General features: G+C 46.2%; 1 protein-coding gene across 3 annotated transcripts in view; it reads left to right on the plus strand.

The window, feature by feature from the left end:
- The window catches only part of SLC6A19 (solute carrier family 6 member 19), a 966,903-nt gene that overhangs the window by 424,708 nt on the left and 518,901 nt on the right, over positions 1-23,294 (plus strand). For all 3 annotated transcript variants that reach the window (XM_069730438.1, XM_069730439.1, XM_069730440.1), the window contains one exon: positions 363-475. In XM_069730438.1, the coding sequence (XP_069586539.1) occupies positions 363-475 (113 nt within the window). The remainder of the gene's footprint in view (positions 1-362; positions 476-23,294) is intronic.

Below are 23,294 nucleotides of genomic sequence, written 5' to 3' on the forward strand. Positions count from 1 at the left end.
TGCTATTTTCACAGAAAAAGAGAGATACTTATGTTCAGCCCAATATTATTATGTATTTAAAATATCTGTAATTGTGCTGACTTCCATCCACAATGAACTGACAAACCTTGAAAAAGTTTTTCTCTACTTTCATGGACTTTGTTCTTTTAGAAACGGAATCACAAAAATTATTACAAATATGTTACATATTAATGAAAGCATCTATGCAGAGGTCAGTAAATGTTATATTGTGCACAGCAAATGTAAGAAGGATTAAATCTACTGCATACATGTATATTGGTCTGCTTTTACCTGGAATCAACCAACAGATTAAATGCTTTTGTTTTATATTTACCATAACTACATATTTTAATGTCATTTAGGTGGCTGAATTATCAAATCCAGTTACTTGGCTTGATGCTGGTGCCCAGGTTTTCTATTCATTTTCACTTGCATTTGGGGGACTCATTTCATTCTCCAGTTATAATTCAATACAGTAAGTAAACCCTAAAGTTATGTATGATATGAAAAATAAAAATCCAGTACACGTTTTTCAGTAGAGTTCGGTTTTAGAGAGCATTTGTCACAGCAATACCCTTACATGGCCAGTCCATTCCTCCTTTATTGAGAAATCAGCATTCGACTTGATATGCAGATTGGGTAAAGATCTGAAACCTCTGTCATTCCAGCTGTGTTCCCTGCCAAGTGACGCCTCAGCCTGCTTGACTGACATCATCTATGCTGTATGACATCAGGTACAGGAGTCTTCAGTAGTGTTGAGCGATACCTTCCGATATTTGAAAGTATCGGTATCGGATGGTATCGGCCGATATCCGATACCAATACAAGTCAATGGGACACAAATATCGGAATGTGTTCTGTAATGGATCCCAGGGTCTGAAGGAGAGGAAACTCTCCTTCAGGCCCTGGGATCCATATTCATGTGTAAAATAAAGAATAAAAATAAAAAATATTGATATACTTACCCTCGGACGCGCCCTGGTTGTAACCGCTGCAACTGCCATGATTCCACTTCCTAAGAATGAGCACGTGAAGGACCTTCGATGACGTCGCGGCTCATGGGACCGCTCACGCGACCAATCACAAGCCGCGACATCATCGCAATATTTTTTATTTTTATTCTTTATTTTACACATCAATCTTCATCCCGATACCGATTCCCGATATCGCAAAAATATCAGAACTCGGTATCAGAATTCCGATACAGCAAATATCGGCCGATACCCGATACTTGCGGTATCGGAATGCTCAACACTAGTCTTCAGTCATGCATGTGTATAAATAAAATTGGAATGACAATAAGCGCCATAGGGTCTTATCAGGATTACAAGGAAAAGAGTAAAGTGGGAATTGCTCACCTGGTGAGGTTGTGACTGTCACAACCACTTTGTAAACTCACAAAAAAATGCTGCTGCAGATCCACCAAAACGATAGGGTAGAATTTTGGAGCGGAGTGTGGATGCAAAATGCGCTGCCGTGGATCCAATATATGATAAAAGACCAAGTGCAGTAAGGTTGTGGTTTTATTTGTCAATGCATTTCAAGGTAATCATACCTGTTCATCAGAACAAACAATGATTCTTTTTGTGGTTAGTCCTGAAGAAGAGGTATGATTATGAAGCACCCACCAGGGCCTAGGGGTTACTGAGTACCGGGTCCGGTGGTCATTAAAGGGGAAGTTACAGTGGCGTTGACCCGGTCTGTGGCCCTATTAGTCCTAATTAAAGGGAAAGGCTTTAAAGGGGTTATTAGAAATAAGAATGTTTGTAACGCCACCTGTGTTATTTGGTCAGAGGTGACCAATGCTGCTTAAAGGGGTCCTCTGGGGAGTAATGGCACTGCAGCAAGGATGGTATGGCTTCCCACAGGTGAAGCTGGGTCCCCAGGGCTCCCGGTGTATTTGGCAAAGATGTTGTGGTGCCAGAAATAATCAAATGACACAATGTTGCAATCTCTTTACCTGTTTACTGGTGATTCATGGCCACAGTCCAGGGTACTGGTAACAGGTGATGGTGGAGTCCAGGCAGCCAGAAAACAAGATCAATTCCCTTTTTTAGGTCAGATTGAGAACCTTCCACTACATGATGTATAATAGTCCCTTGCTGATGGCTTTTTTCAAGGTCCTCTCTCACTCTCTGTCCTGAGACCATTCCTGCATGATAGGCAACGCAGGCCGTTTTATAGGGTTCTCTATTCACGGTGACTCCGGGCTCTGTATTGTGTTGCTGCACTTCAGGTTGTAGATGTGGGCAAGTTACTTTCAATCTCCTGCCTCCAGTTTCTGCTATGGGGCATGAAGTCTCCCACAGCATCAGGCTCCCGGTGCCTGGTTCCTGCACTTCAACATGGAGGGAGCCCAGTCAGAGCTCCCCTCCAGCTCCTCACTTCCCCTGTGCTCCTTCCTCTTTCTCTGTCTCACACCAACTATCTATCTCCTCATCAAAGCCAGAATATATGTTTAAGGAAGCACCCCTAAAACTGGGTTCAGAGCTCCCCCTTCTGGCCTGGAGTCAGAACATGCTGCATGTACAGGTTACCTGTCAAAGGGATCCTCCTTGTTTCCATGCATGGCATCACCCTCCCCAAGAGGAAGGCAATATCACTGTGGGACCTGAACTCCTGGGGTGCCACATTCCCCCCGTTAAATCCAGTACTCCCGGACTGGGAAAAGAAACAAAAACAATAACAGGTTAAAAATGTGCATTAATTTTAGAAATACATTTCAACAGGTTAAACAGGTACAAAACATTTTATTCCCTTTACGGGAGGCAATTTTCTTTGAATGTTGCAAAACATTATTTACAAGAGTACAACTGGTCTTATACTGTACCAGGGTGCCCTTGTTCATCAAAAACAGTAATGATGTGAGGGACCCGTTCTAAACCCCCATCTAGGTGTTGGGCAGGCTGCAAGGCATAACATCCAGACCTTCTTCTGCAATGCCAAACGGTTTTTCCGCAGGTCTTTGAACAAACAGAGCTCTACTCACGCTGTCAGTGCGTGGTAAAACCAATAAAGTGCACCTTAGTAGGTGCCAACTATTTACAAGGGAAAGTTTTTAGCTAATTCACCGTCCATTACCCGGTTGTCCATTTAAACTTTCAATAAGCAAAATCAAACATTTTTAAACAGGTATCAACAATTATTGACATTTTATAGCTTAGTCCCTGTAACAGGCTGGGATCTGACCTCTGGTACTACGGGTAGATCTATGCAGCACAGGTTCTGAGGGTGATCTGACCAGATTCACTAGGCTTGCTAGCACTGGTGTTATGCGCTCTCTTATGGCTATGCTACTGGTTATTCTATGTAACATAGGTGTACCGGATCTCCTAAGAGTGCTTCCGCTTACTGTGGGCATGACAGATTCACCGAGAGCAGGAGGTGGATTCTCTTGCTCCTCTGCTGGTGTGATGTCTGCTACTTGAGCCTGCTGATACATCAGATGGTTACCCCTAGCCAAAAGGAGGCATAATCAACACTCTATGTAAACTGAAAAATTCAGAAGACTGTAGCGTCCAAATTGGACAAATGTGAACACCTGTTCTACGCTAAATACATGCACTCATATAGAAAACAGTGTATATTGAACAATAACTATGTTTATTAATATTTAAAAACATACATACAAAATTATAAAAGGTAGCCAGAAATGCTAACGGTTGAGCCAAACAGATATAAGGTGGCACCACCACTGAGCAGGTAATATTAGGAATATACAAATATAATAGTACACATACTACACAGTAACATAGTAACATAGTAACATAGTAACATAGTTAGTAAGGCCGAAAAAAGACATTTGTCCATCCAGTTCAGCCTATATGCCATCATAATAAATCCCCAGATCTACGTCCTTCTACAGAACCTAATAATTGTATGATACAATATTGTTCTGCTCCAGGAAGACATCCAGGCCTCTCTTGAACCCCTCGACTGAGTTCGCCATCACCACCTCCTCAGGCAAGCAATTCCAGATTCTCACTGCCCTAACAGTAAAGAATCCTCTTCTATGTTGGTGGAAAAACCTTCTCTCCTCCAGACGCAAAGAATGCCCCCTTGTGCCCGTCACCTTCCTTGGTATAAACAAATCCTCAGCGAGATATTTGTATTGTCCACTTATATAATTATACATGGTTATTAGATCGCCCCTCAGTCGTCTTTTTTCTAGACTAAATAATCCTAATTTCGCTAATCTATCTAGGTATTGTAGTTCTCCCATCCCCTTTATTAATTTTGTTGCCCTCCTTTGTACTCTCTCTAGTTCCATTATATCCTTCCTGAGCACCGGTGCCCAAAACTGGACACAGTACTCCATGTGCGGTCTAACTAGGGATTTGTACAGAGGCAGTATAATGCTCTCATCATGTGTATCCAGACCTCTTTTAATGCATCCCATGATCCTGTTTGCCTTGGCAGCTGCTGCCTGGCACTGGCTGCTCCACGTAAGTTTATCATTAACTAGGATCCCCAAGTCCTTCTCCCTGTCAGATTTACCCAGTGGTTTCCCGTTCAGTGTGTAATGGTGATATTGATTCCTTCTTCCCATGTGTATAACCTTACAATTATCATTGTTAAACCTCATCTGCCACCTTTCAGCCCAAGTTTCCAACCTATCCAGATCCATCTGTAGCAGAATACTATCTTCTCTTGTATTAACTGCTTTACATAGTTTTGTATCATCTGCAAATATCGATATTTTACTGTGTAAACCTTCTACCAGATCATTAATGAATATGTTGAAGAGAACAGGTCCCAATACCGACCCCTGCGGTACCCCACTGGTCACAGCGACCCAGTTAGAGACTATACCATTTATAACCACCCTCTGCTTTCTATCACTAAGCCAGTTACTAACCCATTTACACACATTTTCCCCCAGACCAAGCATTCTCATTTTGTGTACCAACCTCTTGTGTGGCACGGTATCAAACGCTTTGGAAAAATCGAGATATACCACGTCCAATGACTCACCGTTGTCCAGCCTATAGCTTACCTCTTCATAAAAACTGATTAGATTGGTTTGACAGGAGCGATTTCTCATAAACCCATGCTGATATGGAGTTAAACAGTTATTCTCATTGAGATAATCCAGAATAACATCCCTCAGAAACCCTTCAAATATTTTACCAACAATAGAGGTTAGACTTACTGGCCTATAATTTCCAGGTTCACTTTTAGAGCCCTTTTTGAATATTGGCACCACATTTGCTATGCGCCAGTCCTGCGGAACAGACCCCATCGCTATAGAGTCCCTAAAAATAAGAAATAATGGTTTATCTATTACATTACTTAGTTCTCTTAGTACTCGTGGGTGTATGCCATCCGGACCCGGAGATTTATCTATTTTAATCTTATTTAGCCGGTTTCGCACCTCTTCTTGGGTTAGATTGGTGACCCTTAATATAGGGTTTTCATTGTTTCTTGGGATTTCACCTAGCATTTCATTTTCCGCCGTGAATACCGTGGAGAAAAAGGTGTTTAATATGTTAGCTTTTTCCTCGTCATCTACAACCATTCTTTCCTCACTATTTTTTAAGGGGCCTACATTTTCAGTTTTTATTCTTTTACTATTGATATAGTTGAAGAACAGTTTGGGATTAGTTTTACTCTCCTTAGCAATGTGCTTCTCTGTTTCCTTTTTGGCAGCTTTAATTAGTTTTTTAGATAAAGTATTTTTCTCCCTATAGTTTTTTAGAGCTTCAATGGTGCCATCCTGCTTTAGTAGTGCAAATGCTTTCTTTTTACTGTTAATTGCCTGTCTTACTTCTTTGTTTAGCCACATTGGGTTTTTCCTATTTCTAGTCCTTTTATTCCCACAAGGTATAAACTGCTTACAGTGCCTATTTAGGATGTTCTTAAACATTTTCCATTTAGTATCTGTATTCTTATTTCTGAGGATATTGTCCCAGTCTACCAGATTAAGGGCATCTCTAAGCTGGTCAAACTTTGCCTTCCTAAAGTTCAGTGTTTTTGTGACTCCCTGACAAGTCCCCCTACTGAAAGACAGGTGAAACTGTACAATATTGTGGTCGCTATTTCCTAGATGCCCGACCACCTGCAGATTTGTTATTCTGTCAGGTCTATTAGATAGTATTAGGTCTAAAAGTGCTGCTCCTCTGGTTGGATTCTGCACCAATTGTGAAAGATAATTTTTCTTGGTTATTAGCAGAAACCTGTTGCCTTTATGGGTTTCACAGGTTTCTGTTTCCCAGTTAATATCCGGGTAGTTAAAGTCCCCCATAACCAAGACCTCATTATGGGTTGCAGCTTCATCTATCTGCTTTAGAAGTAGACTTCCCATGGTTTCTGTTATATTTGGGGGTTTGTAACAGACCCCAATGAGAATTTTGTTACCATTTTTCCCTCCATGAATTTCCACCCAAATGGACTCGACATCCTCATTCCCTTCGCTAATATCCTCCCTTAAAGTGGACTTTAGACAAGACTTTACATAGAGACAAACCCCTCCTCCTCTCCGATTTTTACGATCCTTTCTAAACAGACTGTAACCCTGTAAGTTAACTGCCCAGTCATAGCTTTCATCTAACCATGTCTCGGTTATTCCCACTATGTCAAAGTTACCTGTAGATATTTCTGCTTCTAGTTCTTCCATCTTGTTTGTCAGGCTTCTGGCGTTTGCGAGCATGCAGTTTAGAGGATTTTGTTTTGCTCCAATCTCCTCGCTGTGGATTGTTTTAGAAATGTTCTTACCTCCCTTCTGAGTATGTTTTCCTGGGTCTTCTTTGTTCGAGTCTAATGTTTTTCTTCCCGTCCCCTCTTCTTCTAGTTTAACGCCCTCCTGATGAGTGTAGCAAGTCTTCTGGCAAATGTGTGTTTCCCAGGTTTGTTGAGGTGTAGTCCGTCTCTGGTGAGGAGTCCATCGTACAAGTAATTCACACCGTGGTCCAGGAATCCGAATCCTTGTTGTCTGCATCATCGTCTTAGCCAGTTGTTCGCATCAAGGATCCTGTTCCATCTCCTGGTGCCATGCCCGTCTACTGGAAGGATAGAAGAAAAAACTACCTGTGCATCCAGTTCCTTTACTTTCTTCCCCAACTCTTCAAAGTCATTGCAGATTGTCGGTAGGTCCTTCCTTGCCGTGTCATTGGTGCCAACATGTATCAGAAGAAATGGGTGGACGTCCTTGGAGCTGAAGAGCTTTGCTATCCTATCGGTCACATCCTTGATCATCGCACCTGGAAGGCAGCATACTTCTCTTGCGGTTATGTCCGGTCTGCAGATGGCTGCTTCTGTGCCTCTCAGTAGTGAGTCTCCCACCACCACCACTCTTCGTTGCTTCTTGGCTGTACTTTTTGCTGTCACTTGTTGCTGTGTGCCCTTTTCTTTTTTGCTTGCTGGTATTGCTTCATCCTTAGGTGTGCCATCTTCATCCTCTACAAAGATTTGATATCGGTTCTTCAGTTGTGTGGTTGGTGATTTCTCCATGGTCTTCTTGCTTCTTTTGGTCACATGCTTCCACTCATCTGCTTTTGGAGGTTCTCTGACACTTTTTTCACCTTCTGTGACCAGTAGAGATGCTTCTGTTCTGTCTAGGAAGTCTTCATTCTCTTTGATGAGTTTCAAAGTTGCTATTCTTTCTTCCAGACCCCGCACCTTTTCTTCTAAAAGGGCCACTAGTCTACACTTCTGACAGGTGAAATTGGATTCTTCTTCTGGTCGATCTGCGAACATGTAGCACATGCTGCAGCTGACCATGTAGGTTGTCACATCTGCCATGTTGCTCGTAGATCCTGCTGACTTGCTGTGTGTTTTCCTTCTTGTGTAATCTACTCAGCCAAGCTTTTTTGCAATAATGTCCTACAGGCAAAAATTTGGTGATGCTTTCCAAGCAGCTGGTCCCGGCTGTACTCAACGATCTTCTTGCTTAGGGAGACTCTTCGCTTTTCCCAGAAGGCACCTGGAATATGCAAATTATCCTCCTCAAGCTTGAATTCCTGGTTTGAATTCCCCTGTCACTATACTAGTTCTATGTAAAGGCAGAAAAGTGCTATTGATATATACAGTGAGTTAGAAATCTCGAAGTACAGATAAATAGCGACATGTTAAACACTGGGCAAGGAGTGGAAATAATAGCAATAAAGAGTACAAACTTACCAATGCCCTAGTAGATGGTGCCACTGCCCCTATGCACGTTTTGGCGGCGTGTCTTCATCAGAGGAAGTGGCATCATAACCAAATCATGGTCCTTTTAAATCAAGGCTGACCAATAGTGATCTAACCCCGCCCTAAAACCTCATATGACAGACAAATGGAATGCCGGTACTTGTAGTTTTAATATAGAGTACTGTCAAAACAGTAATCGATAGTTGTCTGTAAGACGTCCGTGTTGTGGCGCATGCAGCGCCGGCTATCTCGGACGAAAATGAGGCAGGCAAGTGCGTCTTGGCAAGTTGTGACACAGTGAGACTGAGCCTCAAGCTGCGCGAGACTACGTGGGAAGAGGCCGGACCCAGTACCCGCCCACCGCCAATGATAGACACCGTTGCCAGCAACAACTCCAGGATGCCAGAGCGCATGCGCACCGGCCGAAACTCAGACAGCAAGTGTCCATTATCTAAATAACAAATTATCTGCCAATCAGTATCGTGAGTATATGTCTATAAATGGAACAGAGTCTTAGTACAAATTATTAGTGACCCAAAGCCTTCAACCCAAATATAAATGTAATAAACCACCTAGTAATATTATAGTGTATAACAGTTATAATAGTGACCTAAAGCCTTCAACCCAAATATAAATGTAATAAACCACCTAGTAATATTATAGTGTATAATAGGTATAATAGTGACCTAAAGCCTTCAACCCAAATATAAATGTAATAGACCACCCAGTGAAATAATGTATAAGCAGCCTCAAAATATAAACACCACCACAGTGAATATAATAATATAATCTTTATTTTTATATAGCGCTAACATATTCCGCAGCGCTTTACATTTTTTGCACACATTATCATCAGAATATAACAGATTATATCATGTGATAGAATATATATATATATATATATATATAAACATGTCTCATCAGAGACAATCTAATAACACTAATAAAGTGCATATGAAAGTGATACAAAGTAAGGGTCAAAAATGACCCAATATATATTAAAGTATTAATAGTGGAAGAAGCGAAAAACAATGTCAAAAGATAATTAAGGGACCGTGATAAAGTGCCAAAGTGCCATTTTAATAAAAAATATAAAATACTAGACCACAGTTGCAGTTACAACTGTGATACTATGGAACAGTATAAAAGTGATAACAAATATATATAGGAGTATATCCTACTCCTGGGGGTTGGCCCTCTGCCCCAGGGGTCGCTCGTTTAAATTGTAGAATCTTGCGATGTGTCCTGCCTGTTTGCAGCGGCGACAAATTGGTCGCCCGTCCTGATGATAGCGGTCATTGTCTCTTCCTCTGATCAGTGGGATCCTCTTCTGTCGTCGCCAGGGGACGTCATCTGGACTGGAAGCCAGCTGGATCTTTCCTTTTGGGACTCTTGCAGGGATTACACGGTTTTGGCTAGTGCAGCTACGCTTTTGGTCAATTCCTGTACCTGGAGGCGCAATCCTGCAGAGGGGAGCCTAATGAAAGGGTGCCACTTCCAGGTGGTATGTAATTGCTGAACGCGTAGGGGGCACTGCATGGCTAGAGTGTGGTTCATGTAGCACCCGGGTGGCCCTATCTTTGAAGTGTGCAACATCCAGGTGAGGATTTTGCAAGGCCAGGATGCGCAGCTGTGTCCTGTGGGTGCTGGACAGTAGTCCCTCAGTAAACTACTCCTTTAATAGCTTGTCCCCATCCTGTATGCTGTTCTGGTCAACCTGCTTAATGGCCTGCAGTACCTCCTGAAGATTAAGGGCATAGTCCTGTATGCTATCCTGTGCCCTTTGTTTGCACAGAAAAAACCTCATCTTGATTTCTGCAGCAGTGCGGGTGTCAAAAGTGTTTTTCAGTTCGGCTAAAATCTGCTCCACAGTTCTTTTTTCACCATCCAGCCAGGATTTAACCTCCCTTTGTGCTGCTCCAATTAATTGCTCAGTTTGGATGCTGACGTTTTGGTGTTCCGTCAGGGAGTATACTTCAAATAGGCTGCAGAGTCTCTCTTTAAAGTCACTCAGCATGTGAGACTCCCCTGAATATCGTGGCAGCCAGGCTCCTCCTGGTATATTGGGCATGGATAACGGCATTATGGGGGCTGTAGCTACGGCGGGGTCTGGCCGGTTTACAGCGGCTGCTGCCACCGCGGGACCTGGTGGCATCATGTGGCCTGCAGCTGTGACCACTGCTGGATCTCCTCCCGGGTCAGACATATCCTTTCCCCCCTGCTAACCTCACACAGGCCTGATGTCCTGTCACTGGAGTCTGCAGCAGTTCATCCTGCGCTCAGTAAGGTGCTCTTTCCGGTTCCCAGTAAAGGCCTCCGGCTTCCTCTCAGCAGTTAGCGCCGCTTCCTCACTGCGCTCTTTTTCAAGCTCCGCCCACGAAGGCATGCCTCCTTCTTCTCCTCATGCTCCACCCGGCATGGCAATGGCGGCCCACACACAAATCCAATGCAGCCTATGGCACACAGTACCCGGCAATTCTGGGGAACGTATCCTGTTCGTGATGCCAAGTTGGAGCGCCCACCAGGGCCTAGGGGTTACTCAGTACTGGGTCCGGTGGTCATTAAAGGGGAAGTCACAGTGGTGGTGACCCGGTCTTTGGCCCTGTTATTCCAAATTAAATTGTTAGAAATAACAATGTTCTTGATGCCACTTGTGGTATTACGTCAGAGGTGACCGACGTTGCTTAAAGGGGTCCTCTGGGGAGTGATGGCACTGCAGAAAGGATGGCTTCCCACAGGTGAAGTTGGGTCCCCAAGGCTCCCGGTGCATTTGGCAAAGATGGTGTGGTGCCAGAAATAATTAAATGATACAAGCCACGAGACGTTTTATAGGTGTCTCTCTTCACAGTGACTCCGGGCTCTGTATGATGATGTACCTCAGGGTGTAGATGTGGGCAAGTTACTTTCAATCTCCTGCCCTCCGGTTTCTGCTATGGGGCATGAAGTCCCCCACAGCCTCGGGCAACCGGTGCCTGGTTCCTGCACTTCAGCGTGGAGGGAGGCCAGTCACATTTCCCCTCCAGCTCCTCGCTTCTCCTGTGCTCCTTCCTCCTTCTCTGTCTCACACCAACTAACTAACTCCTCCTCAAAGCCAGAATATATGTCTAGTTAAGTTCCCATGAAACCGGGTTCAGAGTTCCCCCTTCTGGACTGGAGTCAGAACATTTTGCATGTACAAGTTACTTGTCAAAGGGATCCTCCTTGTTTCCAGGCATGGCATCACCCTACACGAGAGGAAGGCAATACCACTGTAGTACCTGAACTCCTGTGGTGCCATAGTTACTTCAAAACATTTGAAAAATAAAACCACATCCATACTGCATCTGTTTTCAAGCATGAGGAGGCGATGTGCAGTGAATAGAGCTGAACTAACTGTGGAATCAGATCTATACTAGGTCTTCAGCTTTATTTACATATCAAGTCAAATGCTGATTTCTCAGTAAGAGTATGTGCCCATGATCCAGAGTTGCTGCGGGTTTGATTCTGCATATTTATGCAGCGTCAAACCCAAAGCGGCCAGATGTGACAGTGTAGGATGATGGACCGGGCCGACTATGCCTCTCTCGTATCGGTTCTGGGACTATCGGGGCTGTCACCATTGTTGCTGGGGGGAAAACTTTTTGACTCGGACAGTCCTTTGCTCTCTACTATAGGGGGCGTCTCAGGGATAAAGGGGACGGTGTGCGGGAAAGTGGGACACTTGGCGGGAAGACGGAGCGCGCAGCAGGAGAAGGTTGATTCACTCTACGTTGGGCTACGTGAAAGTTTGGGCCCGCACTGGAGCTGCTCAGACCTTGCACACACTGACCGTGAGGGATGTGAATTTGTGTGCCCGTTAACCCCAGCGAGTGGAGGTCTGACCTGTATCCGTCCACTGACTGCCACAAGTGCGTGGCCTACATCTGACCAGGCGAATCTTGTGGAAGTGGGTAACTTCATCCCCATCACCAGCACTGGACTGAAACACCTTCCGGCGGTGTCAGAGACTGTTCACTTCACAAGCATCATCCCGGTACCCCAGGACCTTGCCACGGAGAACCAGGATATGCCTCCTCCATCAGGAGACAGTGCATCACCTTCCTTCAAGAACAAGCCAGAGACTTCATGCGACACTTTCGGCATCCCCGTGGGATCTCAAGCTTTCACAGCCCAAATGTTATGATCCGGTGACCTTGGAGCCGCATGAATAACTTTCACTGGAGTAGGTGGTAACTGTACTGACCGCAAATCCTGATCTAACATCGCAACTAGAAGTAGCCGTGGGGTGTGCCTAACAAACCCTAGACACCTCGTCACAGCCGGAGGACTAAATACCCCTATAGATGGAAATAGGAATACTACCTTGCCTCAGAGCAGAACCCCAAAGGATAGGCAGCCCCCCACAAATATTGACTGTGAGTAGGAGAGGAAAGATACACACAGGCAGAAAACAGCATTTAGCAAAAGAGGCCACTCCAGCTAAAATAGGAAAGGATAGGACAGAATACTGTGCGGTCAGTATTAAAACCCTTCCAAAAATATCCACAGCAGATTATACAAAAAAATTCCTCCATCTAACTAAAGACGTGGAACGTATATCGGCAAATCCAGAGAATCCCATACACAGAGCAGAAATACAATAAAAAATCCAGCACACAGCATGTGCACCATAGAAAAAAAAACAGACACTTATCTTTGCTGAATTGGCAGCTAAGCAGGAGAAACCAGACAGAGGTCCAATAACCATTGACAACTGGCAAGGACTAATAAATCCTGCAAACCTAAATACCCCAGTCAGAATTGCAATCAGCAGATACACCTGACCAGGACTGCAGCCCAGGGACAACTGCATTACCACCTACAACCACCGAAGGGAGCCCAAAAGCAGAATTCACAACACCCCAAACCATCAGACTGATAAGTTTACCAGATTCATAACTGTTTGTTCTTACCCTGACACAATACCCAGTTATACTCCCCTCTTAACCCTTTCTCTCCCTGCATGGAGTAGCCCTTGTAATAAACCCTTTAACTCTTGTTCTTCCTCCTGCTCATCACTGCATCCCACGTTCCTTCTATTCTACATTTGGCGCAGTCGGCAGGATGCAGTCTAACAGCACGGAGTCGGCAGATCAAGGAGTTGGGGAGAGCCCTAGGTCCAGTATATCTCTGGGGGCAATGTTGAACAATCTCCCTAAGTTTACGGGTAATAATACTATGTTATGGAGCTGGACTGAGCGCATGAGGGGGAAGATGAGGATGTATCCTATGACCCCTGCATTAGAGGCTGAGGTGGCTTTGGATGGAGAAGCCAGAGAATCAGTCGTGTTATGACTCCCCAGGGAACAAGACCTTTTTAACAAAGTGCTAAAATTTTGGACTAGACTCATGGGGACCCCACAGATGTAGGGGAGTTAAGAATGTGTTTATTTAGCCATATGCAAAGGGAGGGGGAGACAGTGACGCAGTACATGAACTCTCTCCAGGAGATCCATACTGCTATCATTAGAAAAAATGACATAAGCGTAGGACTAGGGTTGAGCGAAACAGATCGTTCATTTTTAAAAGTCGCCGACTTTTGGCAAAGTCGGGTTTCATGAAACCCGATCCGACCCTTGTGTGGGGTCGGCCATGCGGTATGCGACTTTTGCGCCAAAGTCGCATTTCAATGTCGCGAACAGCGCCATTTCTCAGCCAATGAAGGTGGACGCAGAGTGTGGGCAGCGTGATGACATAGGTCCTGGTCCCCACCATCTTAGAGAAGGGTATTGCAGTGATTGGCTTGCTGTCTGCGGCGTCACAGGGGCTATAAAGGGGCGTTCCCGCCGACCGCCATCTTACTGCTGCTGATCTGAGCCTAGGGAGAGGTTGCTGCCGCTTCGTCAGAAGCAGGGATAGCGTTAGGCAGGGTCCATTAACCACCAAACCGCTTGTGCTGTAGTGATTTCCACTGTCCAACACCACCTTTTGTTTGCAGGGACAGTGGAAGCTACATTTTTTTTTCCTCAGCGCTGTAGCTCATTGGGCTGCCCTAGAAGGCTCCCTGATAGCTGCATTGCTGTGTGTACGCCGCTGTGCAAACCAACTGCTTTTTTCAAAGCACAAATCCTGTTGTTCCTTCCTTTCTGCACAGCTATCTTGTTTGTTTGTCCACACTTTTATTTCATTTGCGCATCAGTCCACTCCTTATTGCTGCCTGCCATACCTGGCTGAGATTACTGCAGGGAGATAGTAATTGTAGGACAGTCCCTGTTTTTTTTTTTTTTTTGTGGGAGATTAAGATTGGCATTTCTGCTAGAGTGCCATCCCTGTGTGTGCTATCTCTCTCACATAGTGGGCCATATAAAGCCTTTTCATTTTTCTGTTTTTTTTTTGTGGGGTTTATAAATTCTCCCTGATAAAAAAAAATACAGTGGGAGATTAATATTGGCCTTTGGGCTTCTGTGCCAGTCCTGAGTGTGCCATCTCTCTCTCAAATAGTGGGCCATAGAAAGCCTTTTTTTTTATTGTGTTTCTAAATTCTCCCTGAAAAAATCAAAAAGAAATCAGTGGGAGATTAATATTGCCCTTTCTGCTTGTGTGCCACTCCTGACTCCTGGGTGTGCCATCTCTGTCTTTCAAATATTGGGCACTGGGCCATAGAAATCCTATTTTTTTTTTATTGTGTTTCTAAATTCTCCCTGAAAAAATCAAAAAGAAATCAGTGGGAGATTAATATTGCCCTTTCTGCTTGTGTGCCACTCCTGACTCCTGGGTGTGCCATCTCTCTCTCTCAAATAGTGGGCCATAGAAAGCCTATTTTTTTTTATTGTGTTTCTAAATTCTCCCTGAAAAAATCAAAAAGAAATCAGTGGGAGATTAATATTGCCCTTTCTGCTTGTGTGCCAGTCTTGACTCCTGGGTGTGCCATCTCTCTCTCTCAAATAGTGGGCACTGGGCCATAGAAAGGCTGTTTTTTTTTTTTATTTGGTTTCTAAATTCTCCCTTAAAAAATCATTTTATTTTATTTGGTTTCTAAATTCTTCCTGAAAAAATCATTTTATTTTATTTTGTTTCTAAAGTCTCCCTGAAAAAAAAAAAAAATCTGTGGGAGATTAGTATTCCCCTTTCTGCTTGTGTGCCAGTCTTGACTCCTGGGTGTGCCATCTCTCTCTCTCAAATAGAGGGCACTGGGCCATAGAAAGGCTATTTTTTTTATTTGGTTTCTAAATTCTCCCTTAAAAAATCATTTTATTTTATTTGGTTTCTAAACTCTTCCTGAAAAAAATCATATTATTTTATTTTGTTTCTAAAGTCAACGTGAAAAAAAAATCAGTGGGAGATTAATATTGCCCTTTCTGCTTGTGTGCCAGTCTTGACTCCTGGGTGTGCCATCTCTCTCTCTCTCAAATAGTGGGCCATAGAAAGTCTATTTTTTTTTTATTGTGTTTCTAAATTCTCCCTGAAAAACTCAAAAAGAAATCAGTGGGAGATTAATATTGCCCTTTCTGCTTGTGTGCCACTCCTGACTCCTGGGTGTGCCATCTCTGTCTTTCAAATAGTGGGCACTGGGCCATAAAAAGCCTATTTTTTTTTTTATTGTGTTTCTAAATTCTCCCTGAAAAAATCAAAAAGAAATCAGTGGGAGATTAATATTGCCCTTTCTGCTTGTGTGCCACTCCTGACTCCTGGGTGTGCCATCTCTCTCTCTCAAATAGTGGGCACTGGGCCATAGAAAGGCTATTTTTTTTTTATTTGGTTTCTAAATTCTCCATTAAAAAATCATTTTATTCTATTTGGTTTCTAAATTCTTCCTGAAAAAATCATTTTATTTTATTTTGTTTCTAAAGTCTCCCTGAAAAAAAAAAATCAGTGGGAGATTAATATTGCCCTTTCTGCTTGTGTGCCAGTCTTGACTCCTGGGTGTGCCATCTCTCTCTCTCAAATAGTGGGCCATAGAAAGCCTATTTTTTTTTTTATTGTGTTTTTAAATTCTCCCTGAAAAAAATCAAAAAGAAATCAGTGGGAGATTAATATTGCCCTTTCTGCTTGTGTGCCACTCCTGACTCCTGGGTGTGCCATCTCTCTGTTAGGGGTCGAGTTCCTGCCTCTGCACAGGGGGAATCTCGGGCCATCTCCGCTGCGGTCTCCCATTCTTCTCCTGCCGCAGTGGAGCTTGCTCAGCGGAGACGTCGATCCCAGCGTCTCGCTCAGTCTGACTCTGTGCTTAGAGTTACTGCTGCATTTCCTGCTTCTCCCATTGAAGTTAGTGCTGGGCAGCGGCGAGCGGACGCTTCTGGGGCTAAGTCCTGGTTTTCACATTCTGAGCATGCCCAGAGTAAGATCTCTCAGTGGAGATCGAGGGTCACATGATCAGATACGGTCCTTGTAAGGTCCTTGTAGCTGCTAGGACTAAATCCTGCTTTGCACTCTGAGCATGCCCAGGGCGAGATATCTCATTGGAGATCCAGGGTCACATGCTCAGGTGCTGCAGCACTCCATTGGTCCTTCTTTGGAAGGTCCTAAACATGCTGCAGCTCTTTAAGCCTCTCATGGCCGCACGACCATGCGCTAGTATTGTCTTTTGTAAATGTGTGTGTGTTGTGAGTGAAAGTCGTTCTTTAAAATCCCCTCCCTATTGTATGACTGCTCACGGAAGGTGGGTGATTGCTACCTAGCACCCGACTTAGCCATCAGCATGGTACACACATTACAGCGTCTTATTGCTGTGGCCGCCAGTGCGGCGCCGTGCGCTTTCTCTGCGCTTTCCTAACCCAAGCCTGGGTGGATAGTGGCGTCCGCCAGTGCGGCACCGCATGCACTCTCGTGCCTCTAAAATATATTCTCATGGTGCGGTACCACGGCCCTGTGACTCAACAGGGTTCGCTTCCTTCACACTAGGTGAAGTTAACCCAAGTGTGTATTCATATTGTACCGCCATCTCGTCCGTCTCTACTAGCAGCAGGGTTTTCACCTGCACGGTGGACCTCGGACGGCGAACGCACCTAATACCATTACACCTTATACTTGGTGCGTTCCGCCAAACCTAACATAATACTAGCGCCAAGGTCTGGCTAGTAATGACGGACGATCAGCGTTCACAGCGGTACATCCAGCAGCTGGAGGGAAGGTTGGCGGCTCTTGAGCGTTCAACCTCAGCTGTGGATGTTACTGCTGTCGCTGTTCAGGCTGCAAGTGTGGCTGCAGCTACCTTGTCCACTGCCGCCCCTGTACCGACGCTATCTCGCCTCCCGCTACCAGAGAAATTTTCTGGTGACAGTAAGTCCTGTAGGGGTTTCGTGAGTCAGTGCTCAATACATCTCGAGCTTCTGGCCTCTCGTTTCCCTACAGAGCGGGCTAAGGTGGGCTTTATCTTATCTTTATTGTCAGACAGGGCGTTGCAGTGGGCTGCGCCGCTGTGGGAGCGTGGCGATCATGTGGTGCAGAGTGCTCCGTTATTCCTGAGCACTCTGAAACAGGTCTTTTTAGGACCTCGTGTCACCCATGATACGGCGCTCCAACTGTTGGCATTGACTCAGGGCTCGTCCTTGGTCAGCCATTTTGCCGTCCACTTCCGCACCCTAGCATCTGAGCTGGAGTGTTCGGATAAGGCCCTTATTCCTATATTTTGGAGGGGGCTGGCTGACCATGTTAAGGACGTTCTGGCCACTAGGGAGATTCCCGCCACACTGGAAGAGTTAATAACAGTGTCTACTCGTATTGACCTCCGTTTTCACGAGCGGAGGTTAGAGCGAGCCCAGTGTAGGCAGAGGTTTCGGCTGGCTCCCACCTTCGCCAAACCTTTAGAGTCTCCAGTCCAGGCTCCTGAGTCCCATGAGCCTATGGTAGTGTCACGAGCGGGATCTAAGTCCCGGACCGCTCGTGCACTCCAGGTTTATCATGTTTGCCAACAGTCAGGACATCTTGCCACCAGATGTCTCCAGGGGTCGAGGAAACGTCAGCGTCTAGTGGTAGTAGGTGGAGGTGCACTAGACACGGCGACGTTTGCCTCCAAATTGTCCTTTAAGGGGAAAATAACATTAGGCTCTTCCTCCCACTCGGTAGAGCTCTGCGTGGTTTCTGGGGCGGAGGGCAATTTTATGTCTTCTGCCTTCGCCCAACGTCACGCAATACCCCTGGTTATGCTACCTCAACCAGTAACGGTACGAGTGGTGAATGGGTCGACACTGCCCGCACAGATAACACATCAGACCATCCCTTTTACTCTGTCCATGTCACCATCCCATCAGGAGATTATATCTCTGCTCATCATTCCTGAGGGGATTGATGAGGTCCTGTTGGGGATACCTTGGTTACGGTACCACTCTCCTCACATCGAGTGGTCCTCAGGCAGAATTCTGGGATGGGGTGAATCATGTGGGGGTAGGTGTCACCGAGGGTGCGTTCAGGTTGCTACTACGGAGGTATCCGCAGATCTATCCTCTCTCCCCAAGCAATATTGGTCGTATGCAGACGTGTTCTCCAAAAAGGCGGCGGAGACCCTTCCGCCCCATCGCCCCTATGACTGTCCGATTGATCTCTTGCCTGGTGCTGAGCCTCCCCGGGGTCGAGTCTATCCATTATCTCTCCCAGAGACGGAGGCAATGTCTCAGTACATTCAAGAGAATCTGGCAAGAGGGTTCATCAGGAAGTCAGTGTCACCTGCTGGGGCAGGGTTCTTTTTCGTGCAGAAGAAGAATGGGGAACTACGTCCATGCATAGACTACAGGGGTCTTAACGCTATCACCGTTAAGAACAAGTATCCTTTGCCCTTGATATCTGAGCTTTTCGATAGGCTTCGGGGAGCAAGGGTGTTTACCAAACTAGATCTGCGGGGTGCTTACAACCTGATTCGCATCCGTGAGGGGGACGAATGGAAAACGGCATTTAACACCAGAGATGGGCACTATGAGTATTTGGTGATGCCCTTTGGGCTCTGTAATGCCCCAGCCGTTTTCCAAGACTTTGTCAACGACATCTTCCGGGATATGCTTTCCACCTCGGTTGTAGTCTATCTGGATGATATTCTCATCTTTTCTCCAGATATTGACTCCCACCGGAGAGATGTTGGCAGAGTCTTCGACCTCCTACGGGCAAACTCTCTTTATGCTAAGTTGGAGAAGTGTATGTTTGAGCAGGAGTCTTTACCGTTCCTGGGCTATATCATCTCCGCCCAGGGATTGGCTATGGATCCTGCCAAACTACAGGCTGTGATGGACTGGCAAGAGCCCCATTCTCTTAAGGCGGTGCAGCGCTTTATGGGGTTCATTAATTATTACCGCCAGTTCATTCCCCACTTCTCAACTCTGGTAGCTCCCTTGGTAGCCCTCACCAAGAAGGGAGCAAATCCCAAAGTGTGGTCTGAAGAGGTCTCCAGGGCCTTTTCTTCTACTAAGTCTCATTTTGCTAGCGCTCCCATCCTACATCGTCCTGATGTCGATAAGCCATTTATAATGGAGGTGGATGCCTCTTCCGTTGGTGCTGGAGCAGTCCTCTTCCAAAAAGATGCTCAAGGTCGGAAGCATCCGTGCTTCTTCTTCTCCAAGACCTTCACACCAGCGGAGAGGAATTATTCCATCAGGGACAGGGAGTTGCTAGCGATGAAATTGGCTTTCTCAGAGTGGAGACATCTCTTGGAGGGGGCTCGTTTTCCCTTTCAAGTTTTCACAGACCACAAAAATTTGCTATATTTGCAAACAGCCCAGCGGCTAAATTCTCGCCAGGCCAGATGGTCCTTATTCTTCTCCCGATTCCACTTCACCCTCCATTATCTCGCTGGGGAGAAGAATATTCGAGCTGATGCCCTTTCTCGCTCTGTTGTGTCATCTGAGGAGGAGGAAGGAGAGCCTCGGCTTATTGTTCCTTCTGAGAGCTTGAGAACCATGGCTCCGGTGTTGCTTGAGTCTGTGCCTCCGGGCAAGACTTTTGTGCCCATAAATTTGCGACCGGAGGTTCTCTCTTGGGCTCATTCCTCCAGGGTGGGTGGACACTTTGGGACAAAAAGGACATCTGAGCTGCTGGCGAGGACGTACTGGTGGCCGCATATGCTCCGAGATGTCAGAGATTACGTTCTGGCGTGTGTCTCATGCGTCAAAAATAAGTCTTCTCGACAACGGCCGTCTGGGTTACTCTATCCCTTGCCGGTGGCAGACAGGCCCTGGGAGATGGTCGGGATGGACTTTGTAGTGGGTTTGCCCAAGTCTCGCGGCTGTACCGTCATTTGGGTTATTTCCAATCATTTCTCGAAAATGGTGCATTTGGTGCCGCTCCCACGGTTACCTTCTGCACGGGCCTTGGCAGCGTTGTTCATAAGACACATCTTCCGCCTACACGGCATGCCAGACAAAATTGTCAGTGACCGGGGTCCCCAGTTTGCATCTCGGTTCTGGAGAGAGCTTTGTCGTCTTCTCAGCATTGAGTTGAATCTCTCTTCCGCATATCATCCCGAGACGAATGGGTTGGTAGAGAGGGCAAATCAGACTCTGGTCACATATCTACGACATTTTGTTTCTGCCAGGCAGGATGACTGGGCATCTTTATTACCATGGGCAGAGTTCGCCCTTAATAACTCTGTAGCCGACTCCACTGGTCAGACTCCTTTCCTCCTTAATTACGGCCAGCATCCGCGGGTTCCTGTGCCTATGCCCGTGTCCTCTGCTGACTCCAAGGTGGCAGACTGGGCAGTGGAGGCACGGGACATTTGGGACCGCACTCAGGATGCCATTCGGGCCTCAAAGGAGAGAATGAGGTCCTCCGCCGATGCACATCGGCGCCCTGCCCCGACCTTTGCTCCTGGTGATTTAGTGTGGCTCTCCGCCCGTAACATCAGGCTGCGTGTAGAGTCCACTGAGTTTGCACCTCGCTACTTGGGTCCCTTCAAGGTCCTCGAACAGGTTAATCCTGTGGTCTACCGTCTGGCCCCTCCTCCACGCCTTGGTATCACCGACACCTTTCATGTGTCCCTCCTTAAGCCCGTATACATGTCCCGGTTTTCTGAGTCATCTGCCGGGACATCGGGTTCGTCTACGGATGATTACGAGGTGAACGCTATTTTGGGGTACAAGGTGGTACGTGGTAAAAAATTCAATTTGGTGGATTGGAAGAGTCCTGGGAGCCTGCTGAGCACATTCGGGCTCCACAGCTCATTGCTGCCTTCGAACGTAGCGAGGCCCAAGGAGGGGGGGGGGCCCTAGGAGGGGGGGTAATGTTAGGGGTCGAGTTCCTGCCTCTGCACAGAGGGAATCTCGGGCCATCTCCGCTGCGGTCTCCCATTCTTCTCCTGCCGCAGTGGAGCTTGCTCAGCGGAGACGTCGATCCCAGCGTCTCGCTCAGTCTGACTCTGTGCTTAGAGTTACTGCTGCATTTCCTGCTTCTCCCATTGAAGTCAGTGCTGGGCAGCGGCGAGCGGACGCTTCTGGGGCTAAGTCCTGGTTTTCACATTCTGAGCATGCCCAGAGTAAGATCTCTCAGTGGAGATCGAGGGTCACATGATCAGATACTGCAGCTAAGGTCCTTGTAGCTGCTAGGATTAAATCCTGCTTTGCACTCTGAGCATGCCCAAGGCGAAATATCTCATTGGAGATCCAGGGTCACATGCTCAGGTGCTGCAGCACTCCATTGGTCTTTCTTTGGAAGGTCCTAAACATGCTGCAGCTATTTAAGCCTCGCATGGCCGCACGGCCATGCGCTAGTATTGTCTTTTGTAAATGTGTGTGTGTTGTGAGTGAAATTCATTCTTTAAAATCCCCTCCCTATTGTATGACTGCTCGCGGAAGGTGGGTGATTGCTACCTAGCGCCCGACTTAGCCATCAGCACGGTACACACATTACAGCGTCTTATTGCTGTGACCGCCAGTGCGGCGCCGTGCGCTTTCTCTGCGCTTTCCTAACCCAAGCCTGGGTGGATAGTGGTGTCTGCCAGTGCAGCACCGCACGCACTCTCGTGCCTCTAAAATATATTCTCTTGGTGCGGTACCGCGGCCCTGTGACTCAACAGGGTTCGCTTCCTTCACACTGGGTGAAGTTAACCCAAGTGTGTATTCATATTGTACCACCATCTCGTCCGTCTCTACTAGCAGCAGGGTTTTCACCTGCACGGTGGACCTCGGACGGCGAACGCACCTAATACCATTACTGTTGTGAATTCTGTGGTCGAGCTCCCTCCTGTGGTCACAAGTGGTATTTCGGCTGATTCTGTCTATGGGCTTCCGTTGGTGGATGTGAGTGGTACTGCGGCTTCTGAGTTTCCTTCCTCAGGTGATGAGGTTAAGTCGTTAGGTGCTGCTCTATTTAACTCCACCTAGTGCTTTGATCCTGGCCTCCAGTCAATGTTCTAGTATTGGTCTTGCTTCCTCCTGGATCGTTCCTGTGGCCTTTCTATCCTGCATAAGCTAAGTTTTGCTTGTGTTGTTTTTGTTTGCTGTTTTTTCTGTCCAGCTTGCTATATTGGTTTTTCTTGCTTGCTGGAAGCTCTGGGACGCAGAGGGAGCACCTCCATACCGTTAGTCGGTGCGGAGGGTCTTTTTGCCCCCTCTGCGTGGTTGTTTGTAGGGTTTTGTGTTGACCGCAAAGCAATCTTTCCTATCCTCGGTCTGTTCAGTAAGTTGGGCCTCACTTTGCTAAATCTATTTCATCTCTGCGTTTGTAATTTCATCTTAACTCACAGTCATTATATGTGGGGGGCTGCCTTTTCCTTTGGGGTATTTCTCTGAGGCAAGGTAGGCTTATTTTTCTATCTTCAGGGCTAGTTAGTTTCTCAGGCTGTGCCGAGTTGCATAGGGAGCGTTAGGCGCAATCCACGGCTGCCTCTAGTGTGGTTGGATAGGATTAGGGATTGCGGTCAGCAGAGTTTCCACGTCTCAGAGCTCGTCCTATGTTTTTTGGTTATTGTCAGGTCACTTTGTGTGCTCTGAACTTCAAGGTCCATTGTGGTTCTGAATTACCTATTCATAACAGTACTGGAGGCCCAAAGTACTAATGCGTCTCAATAGAGGAAAAAAAGAAGTTCTGATACCATTTTTTTTTCTTTGCACTGTGTTTTGCCTTTTTTTTCCCCTAGACATTTGGGTGATTCAGGCGCTGCCCTGAATTTGATGGACTTGGAGTTTGCTAGGCGCTGTGGGTTTGTCTTGGAGCCCTTGCAGTGTCTTATTCCATTGAGAGGAATTGATGCTGCGCCTTTGGCCAAGAATAAGCCTCAGTATTGGACC

This window comes from Ranitomeya imitator, chromosome 6, assembly GCF_032444005.1.
Source record: "Ranitomeya imitator isolate aRanImi1 chromosome 6, aRanImi1.pri, whole genome shotgun sequence".
Classification (NCBI taxonomy): domain Eukaryota; kingdom Metazoa; phylum Chordata; class Amphibia; order Anura; family Dendrobatidae; genus Ranitomeya; species Ranitomeya imitator.